The following is a 14,570-nucleotide window of genomic DNA, read 5'->3' as shown; positions in this document are numbered from 1 at the left end:
AAATCTAACTTTCAGCTCAGAGTTCTATTGATAAACTTAAATCACCCTATAGACATATCATACGCAATTGTATTGATACTGAATTGTGGAATAAAATTGAAGTGTTTGTTAAAATTTCAAATTACTACTTTGTTCGCCAATCAGCACGCGACAATACGCTGTTTAAACTATTGAACGAAATTGTGTTGACTGTCGATAAGGCGGGCATTTTTAATTATAAATATAAATTATAAGTTAAAAAAGAACATAAGAGGCAGAAAAAACGTAAATATAAGTATTGAACTGTTTTTGTATGGTATTTATGATCTATTTGAATGACACAGCTTTGCAAGCAAACAACTCATAATGCGCTAGCGCGCATCATGTTGTTTGCTTGCAAAGCTGTGTCATTCAAATAGATCATAAATACCATACAAAAGCAGTTCAATGCTTAATTATCACGTCGTGCTTCACCGTTGCATTTTTTCCCCTGGTAAGAATATAGAAAATAATCACGAAAGGAATTGTGTGTTTTTTAAACAGTTTGATGATGAAAACGGCAACAGATTTCACGTCCCATTCAATCTAGAAATTCCAGATAAACAACCAAGCAAGATGGCTTACGAACTGAAGATTACAGACAAAGAAAACTTCGCCTTCCAAATTACCCGGAAGTCATCAGGAGCTGTTTTGTACGTGCGCATTTATATTTATCATCAAACTAGAACAATCTCACTTTAAAGATTGATTGCTTGATTTTCCAAGTTTGGTTGATATGAAATAATTTTCTTTTCAAAATTTGATAAAAAGTTATTTTTCGATTCAGAAACTACACCAATTTTATACAACAATTAAACATTTATTGTCGTTATAATTTATATTGCATAGAAAATATGTTCAACTGGTAACATTATAATATTGCAATAAGAGAAGAGATGTGTGGTATTAAATCTAGCTATTGTGACTGAATCAGGTCATTTTTGCTAATCCCTTATTATTTCTCCACAGGTTCAACACGTCTATCGGAGGCCTGACTTTAACGAACCAGTTCCTACAGCTTTCTACAACATTGCCCTCGGAAAATGTGTACGGATTTGGAGAAAACATTCACGAGTCTTTTCGTCACGATCTCAACTATCGCTCATGGCCAATGTTCTCGCGGGACCAGCCCCCTTTCCACAAGGTAACTTCCGGTCTGGTTTTATACATCAAACCAACCATCCCCTATTTAGTAATTTCTTAACGTATCACAAAATGTGTCAGGTAAGACCTTTATGTGATTACTGAATGTCCTGTATATAAATAATTCAAATTTTCTGCATATCCTTGAAACAGTATTTCTTTGACCAAATAATGTTTCTTTCCTGTGAAAATATTTTAGGAAACAAAAATACAAGCCTACAAGCAAAGTATGCTCACAAGCATTATTTTGAACAACATATCCGTTGCTGAAAAAAACCCCATATCCATTACTGAAAAATGCATGTTGATGTTTTCAGAAAAAATCAAACCTGTACGGTGTACATCCATTCTACACGTGCGTGGAGGCGGACGGCAACACTCATGGGGTTCTACTTCTCAACAGCAACGCACAAGGTATGGTCTATCATCACGGCGCAATTATACGCAAGGTATGGTCTATCATCACGGCACAATTATACGCAAGGTATGGTCTATCATCACGGCGCAATTATACGCAAGGTATGGTCTATCATCACGGCGTAATTATACGCAAGGTATGGTCTATCATCACCGCGCAATTACACATAAGATAGGGTATTTGGCATGGTACAGTAATGCACAAGGTAGGGTCAATCGTTGCAGCGCATTTTTTAGGTAGGGTAATTTTCGCGCATGGTAGGGTTTATTGGCGCGTTTCAATGACACGGTAGGGTTTACCGACAGGTCGCAGTTGCACACCTGGTAGGGCTCATCGGCATTTAGCAGTAACGCAAAAGGTAGTGTCTGTAGGCACGGTGCAGTAGCTTATTATGTAGGGTCTGTAAGCACGGTACAGTAGCTTATTATGTAGGGTCTGTAAGCACGGTGCAGTAGCTTATTATGTACAGTAGGACCTGTAAGCACGGTGCAGTAACTTATTATGTAGGGTCTGTTGGCACGGTGCAGTAGCTTAATATGTAGGGTCTGTAAGCACGGTGCTGTAACTTATTATGTAGGGTCGGTTGGCACGGTGCAGTAGCTTATTATGTACAGTAGGACCTGTAAGCACGGTGCAGCAGCTTATTATGTAGGGTCTGTACGCACGATGCAGTAACTTATTATGTAGGGTCTGTAAGCACGGTGTAGTAGCTTATTATGTAGGGTCTGTTGGCACGGTGCAGTAGCTTATTATGAGGGTCCGTTGGCACGGTGCAGTAGCTCATTATGTAGGGTCTGTAAGCACGGTACAGTAGCTTATTATGTAGGGTCTGTTGGCACGGTGCAGTAGCTTATTATGTACATTGTAGATGTTCTATCTTAACGGTGTTATGATCAATGAAAGATCAGAGGAGGGAAGTTATGGATTCTGAGCCCTGACCGAGACATATTACGCTTTTCTTGACGTTCATCTTTAAATGTACGCCGGTTTTAGGGCTAAATTACCCGGGGTCATAACTAGATGACCGGGGGAATTTTTCGGATATTCGTGTTCAAATGCCCCTTCTTCAGTGTTTGTGAACTTTAAAGTAGTCTTAACTGGCCCCATCGTCGTGGACCGATTCGTCACGGCGTCCTACTTTTCAACATTATAGGGACCACAGAATTAAATCAAAAATAGATTGTGGGTTTTTCCCTTTTGGGTAGAAGATTTAATAGGAAGGTGAATGCCTCGGGGCCTGCTGGGTGGATATTTAGGTGGCAGAAGTTTCAAAAGTTTTATGTGTGGGTTGAGCAATATATATAGATGTAATATGCATAAAAAATAAATTTTCAAGTCTGCTTTTGTCTGGGTGAGTTTATTAAGTGTGTAATTTATTGTAAATTTTGGTCGATTTTTGGTGCCGAATTCAATACAAGATGGCGCCCCCCATATATAAAAAGTTCAAATAGGCAGAATTTTTAAATATCTTATTTACAGTTGTGTGAGATGATATTCTTCAAAATGAGGGCAGGTAAACCAGTGTGGATAACCCCATTTCACCAGGACAGTGGTAAACGTTAACACTATCGTCTATGGACAATCATTTGGTTCTGCGGTCCCTATATGCTACAAGTCGGGGTCTATAAACTCACGATTGCTTACCAGTTATTAGTCAGATACAGTAGAAGTTCTTGAAATACGAACATGCAGACAGGTCCTGATTAGGGGACGATCCACTATGGCTAAAAAAAGGCGAATATAACAAGCGATCGTTTTGTTCAAAATACAGGGTTAGCCATGGCTTTTGAACGTAACACCACAATACTGCATAGTATATTGAAGTGTCAATTGTACATAGTACTATTATATAATTACATAACAATCAGCCATCATCTCCACCACCCTTATATCCAGTCTACTATGAGACTTATAAGACACTATCAGTATTCTCTTGCATTCATTGTTACAAAAGTAATATAATCAATGCCACTCAAATTACAAGTTATTGATAATAGAACAGACAGATAACATTATAGAGAATTGTCTCGGAGCCCAGGACGAGAAAATGAGCGAAAATGTTAGTCCTGTTTTTTTGTGTACGTATGTCCACACATAAGCATGAAGTCACGACTGAATGTACAAGTTGGAAGATAAAAAATGCAAAACACAGCATTGTGAATAGGTTGTTGCATATCAAATGTAACCACATCTAAAACGTACATTATTAACATTTCTGGCATGATAAGTGAACTATGCATAGTTTAAACTTATCACAAAACGATGATTCATTTGTAGCCTCCTCTCTTCCTGCCGGGAGATTTTGGCATCCGGTGTTTGGACTATTTTACCGGTGAAAATTGTGCAGAATACAGAACGCTTTTAGCTGTCCTGATTAGCAAACTATAAGATATCTATGTCAAACACCTTATCTAGATGTTACCTAACAATTGAGGTATCGCATGCTTACTACCCCACTTAGCCTCTCGGGGACATGTGTACTTTGTCATTCCACTCGCGCTTGGGAAAAGCTACATCTCTCCTATCTTTTAAGTTTACACGAGACATATGATTATTTGAAAAAAACAACCCAAAAACCCATTAATTAAATATTGTTTTTTACCCTCAAAAGACTTGTAATTTAATGTTAGCACAAACTTATAAATATACTTCATCAGGATATGCACAGAGAAGTTAACTCAGGTCTCATAAAATGCATGTTAATGTAAAGATCGCATACAAAAATATTATGCTAATAAGGACAGGTCCTGGCCTAATGACGAACAGCTGATATGAACTACACATATAATAGAAACAAAATAATGGAATGTGTATAAAGTTAATACAAAGCTGAACCATTACAACCTTACTGTGGTATTATCAGGTTAAGTCATCGACTGGTTTGGTTGACATGTGATTTCTTTATCAGTTGGTGAACTGTTCTGCATGTGATAGTCTTACCAGTTTCTGGCATTTGTTAAATCCGAAAAAGAACTTTGTATTCTTCTCAGGCAAGTGGTATTTTTTTTCAAATTATAGCAATGGTATTGAAGATTTTAACAAAAACGTAGTTATCATTAGATTTCTTAGATTTGACGACAACTAAAGCAATATGCTACAATAATCCTGTCGAATTTTGAGTAATCAAAATAGGTTTAACATCTTCTAATGACAAAATAAATATTGACAGTTTTTGGCGCAAATCATTTCTAGTCATTCTAAATAACAAAAGCCCAATTTGTTATGTAAGATAGCTTTTTGACTATCACTATAAAGTTAAGTAATCCCAGTCACGATTTTATTTCTTTATTTTATTTATTCACTTGATCAAGGGTTATACATTAAAACTATAGTTGGTATCAAAATGATGGCAGTCATGCGCTCAGTCTTATAAATCAGAAAAGTGGATTATTTTCCTGATCCCAGTTTAAGATTTGCCAAGGAAAGCATCCTACGCCTAAGATGTTTTCTTAGCTATGATAATGCTTTCATAGCGAAAAACTTAAAACCAGGAATTTCCTTATAAAGTTAAGGCACGCTGGTGAAACTGGGGCGTACTATGTTAACATAAAGACAGATAGTAGCTACGCATACACACATGTGGTATACAGGCAGATATGACTATATCTGTGACTAAGATGAGTTAAATATCGAAAGCAAAAAAACCCCAAAAAACAAGCAAAAAAAATAAAAAAAATAAAATAAAATAAAATAAAAATATGACATTGAGGAGCCACTAGAGCAGAACAAAAGACATCATGACACCCCAAAGTAAGATCAGACGTCCGATCTAAGGCAGGGTGACAGTCTTTGATACATTTAAACCACATACAAACTTCATAACTGCAGCACCATGTTCACTATGAAGGTGACGTCGTCTTTACAGAATAACACTACCTGTTTGTAGTATTCAGGTAAAACAAAATGACGTGAAGCACTGAATTAATCACATTAACTTCCTAGAACTTGACAAATCGTAAAGAAGGTTGTTTACACAGTTTAAACTAATAAGCTATTAAACGTAGTAAAAATACTGAAAATAAATAAGTAAACTAACATGAATAATAATAAAAGAGATAGAACACGAAACGTAAACACAACCACAATTTGAACTCAAAAATCGATAAACTAGGACAGAGTATGAACAAATGAAAGATCACATGGAGACCCTTAAAAAGCAACTGGAGGATAAGATTAGATATTCTGGAAAGGTAACCGTCGTAAGCATTGACGATACTCACCATTTAAAATTTAAGTTAAAATCCAAGCAAAGTCACGTTCTGATTAAGCACATGTTAAACGAAACTAAGCAACAAAATAATAATAAAAAAAATCATAATCAAACTTCAAAAATTATATATCACGACCAAGGGATCAAGACATATAAAATGAGGTATTGTAGTCATACTATCAGAAAATTAAACACCATAGATCAAAACGATTACGTGAGCAGCGCGAAGGACTCTCGTAAATCAAACAATTACTCATTTTCATCTACATACAGCGACAGCTTCAAGTAATGATTCTCTCCGTAAACAAGACGCTGGTGAATTCCTGTCAGTTTTGACTGGCGTTTTTATATTGGTTTCAACTTTAGAGAGGAGATATAACCGAAAAAAGGCAGGGAGTAAAATATTAGGATCGATCAGAATACACCAATATATATAAAGGAGCTGACATTGCTCTTTGGTCTAAAACAGAGCTTATTCACATACTGAAGTATGCCATGTCTCACACACTTGTTTACATGGAGAGGTTTCTATTTCCCCGTGTTATTTGATATGTTATTTATTGGTGTACCTATGCACCGTACTGATATGACCCTGGCTGTTGCGAGGACGTTAAACCTCAAACAAACGTACATACAATGCGCACATTATCAGGCTGGTAAAAAAATGTTTTTATGAGTCAGCAAATAATATAAATTGCAGCCTATTTTCTTATGATTTTCATTCTGTCGTCAAATATTGTAAATATATTGAAATATAAACCATTTCTTGGTATCACCCATACCATCATCATCATTAAGACACAAACTTTAGATATATTTCCGTTATTAGTAGCAGCTGAGTATTTTCGTTTTAGAATATTAGAATATTTTCTTTTGACACAACAGAGGCAAGATAGCTCATTAAATACCTGAACAAAGAATAGCAGATGCCCACTATCCTTATTTCACATGGGAGGATAAAATAATAAGTGTAGCTTGGTTGATTACTTGTAGCATGATAGTTCCAACAAGACGGATATATCATGTGGTGCAGGGACCTCTTACCCTTACCGAATATCGGTTTCGCATTTTGATTCAAGTCCTAATGTTGTCATTTGATTGACTTACGGGTAGGCTGTTTCCTTCACGAAGGCGATATATTCTCCCACTTTCCTCTTACTAGTTTATGTCATTTCTATAGATATAAATATGCATTCTTATGTCATTAATGTTTTGAACAGATGAAAAATTGTTGAAATAAGTTAGAGTTGAAGTAGACGTTTAAAGTTTCACTGTATGTTTACTTTTCTCTCTGTACTTTACTCTTGACCTGGTAAATCCATTTTTGATTTGTGTCCTACTGCTCAGTTTTTTGCAAAGTTTATTTTGAAAGTTGGAGAAATGCACACCTCTTATCAATTTGTATTTTGTACCTTCAAGCTAATATATCTAATACAAAAGTCATCTGCAAACTTTGGTATGTAAGTATATAACGTACGGAATAATTATAATAACGAGATATTTATAAGTACCTGTAGCTTGTAGTGTTGCTTTGATATTTTCTTTATTCTCATTTCTCTATTTGCAGCACTATCAATCAATAATCTATCATTTGTTTTTGCAACTTCACATCTAGAAGTTTTCTTTTTTTTCTTTCACATATATACACATGAGTCAGTAAAACAAACAATATATGTACAATTATATTTAAAACCCTGTAGCAGGTAGCAAGTAGCACCCGTCAACGGGTGGCCAACCTGCGCCTATCAATACGTTGCCAAACCTTAAAGTGTTAATTACCAAGTAATCTTTATGAAAGTAAAAAATAATAATGTTAGCACAACTTATAAGTATACTTCATCAGGATATGCACAGAGAAGTTAACTTAGGTCTTATATTAATGTAAAGATCGCATACAAAAATATTATGCTAATATGTACAGGTCCTGGCCTAATGACGAACAGCTGACATGAAATACACATATAATAGAAACAAAATAATGAATGGGGAAAAAGCTAATACAAAGCTGAACCATTACAACCCTACTGTGGTATTATCAGGTTAAGTTATCGATTGGTTTGGTTGACATGTGATTTCGTTATCAGTTGGTGAACTGTTTTGCATGTGATAGTCTTACCAGTTTCTGGCATTTGTTAAATCCGAAAAAGAATTTGTATTTTGTACCTTCAAGCTAATATATCTAATACAAAAGTCATCTGCAAACTTTGGTATATAAGTATATAACGTACGGAATAATTATAATAACGAGATATTTATAAGTACCTGTCGCTTGTAGTGTTGCTTTGATATTTTCTTTATTCTCATTTCTCTATTTGCAGCACTATCAATCAATTATCTATCATTTGTTTTTGCAACTTCACATCTAGAAGTTTTCTTTTTTTCTTTCACATATATACACATGAGTCAGTAAAATCAACAATATATTTACAATTATATTTAAAACCCTGTAGCAGGTAGCAAGTAGCATCCGTCAACGGTTGGCCAACCTGCGCCTATCAATACGTTGCCAAACCTTAAAGTGTTAAAGTTTTTTTGTTTTTGTTTTTTTTTAGTTTTTTTTTAGGGTGTTTAATTGACCCCATATGTTAATTAATATATTTGAATTCTAAAACATTATCAGTATCGAAATGCACTCTCTCTAAGTGACATATTTTGAATACTATACTATTAGATGTTAACAGATCAAGCCCCTGGGTATGGGCCGGAGGCTGTCGACTAGGCTTTCAATGATCTTCCTACAAATAGTGCTCTATTATTGTATGCATTTCGGCAGTGATATTTTCAAATGAATTAAAGAAAGGAACAACTTTTAGACGCACATAACCTCAAACTGAAGGCGAAAACTAACCCTTATTCCTTCTTTCTCATTCATGTACAATCTCATACATTTTAATAGTCAGAATTTGTTACACTGCCACTAGGTGTCCAGCCAAGGTGTGAGGGAGACAAAAAAGAAATTGTGAAGAAATATGAAAGGGGGCTTTTACATTATCGGTAATCTAACTGGCAGTTGAAGCAAGGGGGATTATATCGAGATTTTGCTATACTACGTACCGGGGTTGCTGGGTACTCGCACTGCAGGACATTATAAATAAGTGGCAATGATAATTCAGGTGTCATCTCTCCTCGGCAATATTCGTATTAAGAATGATGTCAAACAATTGTCTGACACAAAACACCTTTAACTGTGCTGGAATTCTTTAATCTTACAAAAAAAGAAAAAGAAGTCAGATCGTGTTTAGATAAGGTGTTCAGACCCGCGTTGGGATGTCACGTTAACTTGTATCAGTGGAATTCCCACATCGCTAACTCAATAAATAAATAAAAATGGCTTTCAGCAAGATTAATGCATCTCTTGACGACAGTTTGTGTAACCTATTCGTCCTGTGTCATAACCTCCGTCATAAAACTTACTTCCTAACCATGGACTCCAAACATGAACATCGGACTTTCTCCTTCATGAAATGTATCCCCACAAAACTGTCGTTTGTATGAAAAGTGACTGTGTCTATTACACACAGAGGATAAACTGACATACAATTAACATGATCCTATCAAACAATAATATTTTGAGCTTTGAAATCAGTCTATCATTATTGTACCACGATTTTTATTTAAGTAATAGCATGTGTTTCTCCCGTACCAAGATTTCTATGTGTTTTTAATTTGTTCTCTAGATTACTCGTTTACACCCCTACCAACGTTGACCTACAGGACGATAGGGGGCATACTAGACTTCTACATGTTTCTTGGACCCTCCCCAGAGAATGTTGTCCAGCAGTACACACAGGTGATTGTCCAAACTTATTTTATCATTAGAGAAGGAAACGTAACAGGTAACCGCTGAAACGGATTTGCCATAAATTGACTAGAAAACGCCTTTCCGTCCGAGTCATCAGGTTCGATTCGATCTTTCAAGAGTTCCGATTCTATACTTGTTTTTTTAATTTCTATTTTACTCTCTAAGGCGATTGGGAGACCTTTTATGCCGCCATATTGGTCATTAGGATTCCAGCTCTGTCGCTATGGTTACAATAGTTTAGAGAATATGATAGCTGCCGTCAACAGAACACGGGATTATGGGATTCCTCATGTAAGTACATTGTAATACCTCAGATGAAGTATAGTATCCAAGGTAATTAGTCTTTCGTTTTAAAGGTCTAACATATGTAGTTGTGTGGGTAATTGCCTATTTTTCTACTAGCATCTTTTTCTGATCTTTCTTTTTCAGTATTGTAATTCAAATCAATATGGTTTTAAACATTAATACAGTCCAGGACACTGTGTATACTTGTATCTATATGTAAGATATCAAAAGAAATACCAGGTTGAATGGCAATTTCAACATGTTGCTGTCATGTTGAACATTACTATAAAATGTTCCACGTTATCCAATGTTACCTGTGATCATTTTATTTCAATCAAGACAATGATTTTATGTTGTCTTTACTAGCTACTACTTTACTCACTTTTCCTCAATTCAAGAGTAACATTATAACTATGATTGAATCACAATACCTAGCCTCTCAATAACGATTCTCTACTCTGCCTGTCCTACCAGTCTAAGGATTCCCTGGACAAATGCGTATTGTTGATTAATAATCTTCATTTCAGTGGTATCCTGATAAACGTGTTATTTGTGTCACATATTGTTGGTGACCTACTTCCTTTGACGGGAGATATCCTGACAAGTGCCACACCTGGTTCTGGAAAAGTTTACTGTTATGGGTTACCCGGTTTTACCTTTTCTTTGTTATATCACCAGCTTCTGTTGTTGTCTTTTCGTCTCAGCTTTAAGTTTTTGGGTTCATTCTTGTCATTTAACGCTGCGGTATCTTTTGCTATTGTGTGTTGACCTATATGTGTATGCTGTACGTGCGTGTTGATGCTTCGGTATTTAGTTTTGTCATCATGTGATGACAGCATGTATGTTGTTAGGAAGGTGACAATAATACCACATGTTGTGTTTAGGATGTACAATACGCCGATATTGACCACATGAATAACTCCAAGGATTTCACCGTCAACAACGTGGATTTCGCCGGTTTGAATGATTCATTCACTGCTCTCAGAAATGGGGGAATGCGGACGGTTATCATGTTGGTAAGAACATCATTATTTTAGTTCTTTTTTTTATTATTTTTGAATAAAGAAATATCGACTGCAGATACTTATACTGTTTATTTATCAAGTAGTTTTCTAAAGATATAGTTGATCTGTTTCATCAGGAATCAGTCAATAACAGCTTTTTAATGTTTCTTGTCAGATGCCGCTGGCGTAGACATCCTTTGTACGAAATACCACCATTGCACATTCATTGAGTAGGTTTACATGTCCGAAAACATTGTGACGTCACACACTTGTTTCGATTCTGTGACTTCACAAAGTAAAGCCAACCAGAACATTGCAAACGTTTTTGCGAGACGTGATGTATGACAATTGCTTGTTGTGTTACAATGTGCTGTAGCTGTTCGTGCTATATGTTACAGGACCCGTGTTTTGTCAGTAATGTGAGCGGCTACGAACCATATGATCGTCTTAGTCAGATCAGAGGAGGAGTGATGTGGCATGGTGGAGTGGAGAACGATACCAAAGACGTCACTGGAGCGATCCTTGGTTACGTATGTACAACTCTAGCTTACTCGTTAGTTGTTGATTTCCTTTTTTTTCTTTTTGTTTCTCTCTCTCTTACCCTGGACAGGTAAAATCCTTGTCTCACTGTAGGGTTTAGACGGGAGATTTCCCATTCAAAATATATGTATGGCATCACGTCAACAATATAATGCCGTCACGTCATCAATGCATCTATGTTTCTTGACAATGTCAACCTTGCGTTATGAATATGACATAGTTAACAGGGTAAGAGAAAAAGAATCATTCACTGCTTTTAGGTGAGATTGGGAATCACACTCGGTAAGCCTCGTTATTTGATGCTTAAGACCCCCTTCCACCCATAGTGAAAGATGCTATTAATTTTAGCCGTGCAATAAATGTGTTAACTTCATTGACAAACGCTAACCAAATAATTTTCTTCCTTTTCCTCAACATAATACGCTTCACCCATCGCTCCATTCTAGAACTGGTTTTGTCTTTTTATTTTTTCGTTTTATCTGAAATAATTTGTTAAGTATTTTTGATTCAATTATTCAGGTATGGCCGAACGGAAAAGTTGTGTTTCCAGACTTTTTCAAGAATTCAACTCGTCAGCTTTGGAAATCTCTTGTGAAAGAACATAGGAAACGATTGATCTTCGACGGCTTGTGGATTGTGAGTGTCCTATGATGAGCTAATTTATTTCCACTTTTTGACAGAAAGTAAAAAAGTTTTAATTGCAAATACATATTTAGTTTCATACCACACAGCATTAATTGCAGATTCGTATTTGGTCTTAACATAAGTCAGTATATATCAAAACAGTTATGTTATTAAACGGTGCTGCTATGTTTTTGCCCTGTCTGTTTGTCCATCCAAGTGTTTGTGTTTCCATCTGTCCATCACTGTGGCGGCTTTATTTCTTGACTTGCTTTGGTGAAACCTCACAGTTATGTTCATATTGGACATAATTTGAATAATTTTGAATATGGGCTTGATCGGTCAAAGGTCATGATCACTGTTATTAAAATTGAGTTTCACCGCCGTACTCGTCGTAATCACTCTAGCGGTCATGTTTCGTAACAGATTATTATTAACTTCATCGTAGGTGTATTTTTGTTGGACATGCCTTTTACGAGTTAAAGTGTCGGTTCAAAGTTAACGACAACGTCACTAAGATTTACAAAAGATTTGGTGCTAATTGTTATATATCCGAAGTTGAAGCAGTGGGATGAATTTTGTTAGACTTTTTCACTTTCTTTAGTTGTGAATGATGTTCGTGGCTAACTAAAAATAAAAATTATTCATTTATATATTTCCATTATTGTTAATTATTCACTGAACGAGGTCATTTTGTAGCCATACTAGATTGAAACCTGTGTAAACTGACACTCTTTGGAATACAACATATTGTTCAGATTTGAATATGTTATCGGTGGTTAATTTGATTTGTGCTTTGTAGGATATGAACGAACCAGCAAATTTTGGTACGAATCAGGATAGGCCGTTCAACTGGAACGAAAACGTCAAGCCGCACTGGTCACTGAAATGTCCCCGGAGTCAATACGATGATCCACCATATCGAACAAGTAAGAACAAGAAAGTCAATGTTACCGCTATGACAATAGGAGATTTCGTTAACTGAAGTGTCTTGTGTGTTTTATGACATTTTACGATGCTTAATTGTGACGCAAGACCCTGAGGTTTTATTTCCAATAGTTGTTCAGTATCTTAAACTAGCATTTGGAAAAATCTCTATATAACCTTGTATGTAATCCACTCTGTTTATTTTTACAATAAAATATATGTATTGAAATCTGATAATATCATTATTGTAATAGTTCAACATGGACGACATTTTTTATGAAGATATTATCTCATGATGCTTTTGACTTTTGTTGAAATTGTTCTTTAATATGTAAGAATATATAAGAATAGGATAAAACAGTGTTTCACCTCGTTACTATAATTATGTTAATTTCACGTTGCGATGATAAGATTTTCGTTGCTGTTGTTGCTGTTGCCATGGAGCTGCTTTGTTTGATGCTCTATATATATCTGTCAATAAAGAAAACACGTAGTATGATAACTAAACTTATGTTTTTCTGCTGAAATGCCCTTTTTATATAAATCACACAGACAATATTATTAAAATATATAAATCTAAGTTACATATTTGGAAATAGTGAGACTGACTTAATGCAATAATTAGGGTATGTGATACACTTTTACATTAACGTTTCAGTGGCTGCATACGTCCACGACGGAGACGACTATAAGGACGCTGCCGCCCGTTTGTCAAATAAGACACTGTGTATGGTGGCTACACAGGGTGATACTGACGACTTACTACATTACAATGTTCACAGTCTGTTCGGGTGGAGGCAGTCCCCACCCACAATCAGGTAAATACACCTGACTGTCTTTATAACAAAGCAGATATCTACCTATGGGAACATATGTAACGAAGGGTGTTTTATCATATGCATTGCGAAAATCTGTAGCGTTTTATTTAGAATACTTAGAATACCAAAAAAAATGGAAATGATCAAATATTCGAATGGACACAGAAACACGTGTTTAAGACACTTCTGTCTCCAGAAATAGTAAATTTGAACTTTTTCACGTGTCATAGTTTGATATGGGAAACAATGTGTAAACTAAGGGAGTCAACTCTAGATACCGACATTTCCTTGGACTAGTTTGTGAACATGTATATTTACTGTCTTTATCCAGTGCGTTGCGGGAAGCCAGTGGTGAGCGTAGCATGGTACTGTCGCGGAATACATTCCCAGGAAGTGGCAAGTATGTGGGACATTGGCTAGGGGACAATGACAGCGCATGGCCGGGTTTGGCATCATCCATCATCGGTAAGATTTCTCTTTCTCACGATTTACCATGCGATCTGTAAAAATAGATTGAAAGGTCGAATTAGCAGGCCTTGAAAATAAAAACATCAAAATTTGCAGTGTATCAGAATTGAAAGTCAAGCATGTGCGGCGAATAATGATGATAATCAAGGGTCTGCTACCGATGTTTGATGGAGGAGAGACAGTCTAAGTGAGGGTAAATGTTTTTATTGAAGGCAGACACGTCATATTCTTTCTGAAGATTATTGAAGCATGATCGGTAAAAGTGTCTGAAGACATATTTCGAAGAAAATATTATGCAGTCATATCTCCGTATTTT

At 35.9% G+C, this 14,570-nt stretch overlaps 1 protein-coding gene across 1 annotated transcript in view; it reads left to right on the top strand.

Moving 5' to 3' along the window:
* Nucleotides 1-14,570, top strand: part of LOC110466703 (sucrase-isomaltase, intestinal-like) — a 38,921-nt gene that overhangs the window by 6,540 nt on the left and 17,811 nt on the right. Inside the window, exons 3-13 of the mRNA XM_021523400.1 lie at nucleotides 523-671; nucleotides 988-1,162; nucleotides 1,479-1,575; nucleotides 9,467-9,579; nucleotides 9,757-9,882; nucleotides 10,761-10,892; nucleotides 11,279-11,410; nucleotides 11,940-12,056; nucleotides 12,844-12,970; nucleotides 13,627-13,786; nucleotides 14,118-14,251. Of these exons, the coding sequence (XP_021379075.1) occupies nucleotides 523-671; nucleotides 988-1,162; nucleotides 1,479-1,575; nucleotides 9,467-9,579; nucleotides 9,757-9,882; nucleotides 10,761-10,892; nucleotides 11,279-11,410; nucleotides 11,940-12,056; nucleotides 12,844-12,970; nucleotides 13,627-13,786; nucleotides 14,118-14,251 (1,462 nt within the window). The remainder of the gene's footprint in view (nucleotides 1-522; nucleotides 672-987; nucleotides 1,163-1,478; nucleotides 1,576-9,466; nucleotides 9,580-9,756; nucleotides 9,883-10,760; nucleotides 10,893-11,278; nucleotides 11,411-11,939; nucleotides 12,057-12,843; nucleotides 12,971-13,626; nucleotides 13,787-14,117; nucleotides 14,252-14,570) is intronic.

The sequence above is a fragment of the Mizuhopecten yessoensis genome, unplaced genomic scaffold (assembly GCF_002113885.1).
Source record: "Mizuhopecten yessoensis strain PY_sf001 unplaced genomic scaffold, ASM211388v2 scaffold11141, whole genome shotgun sequence".
Classification (NCBI taxonomy): domain Eukaryota; kingdom Metazoa; phylum Mollusca; class Bivalvia; order Pectinida; family Pectinidae; genus Mizuhopecten; species Mizuhopecten yessoensis.
This window is presented reverse-complemented; position numbering and strand designations above follow the sequence as displayed.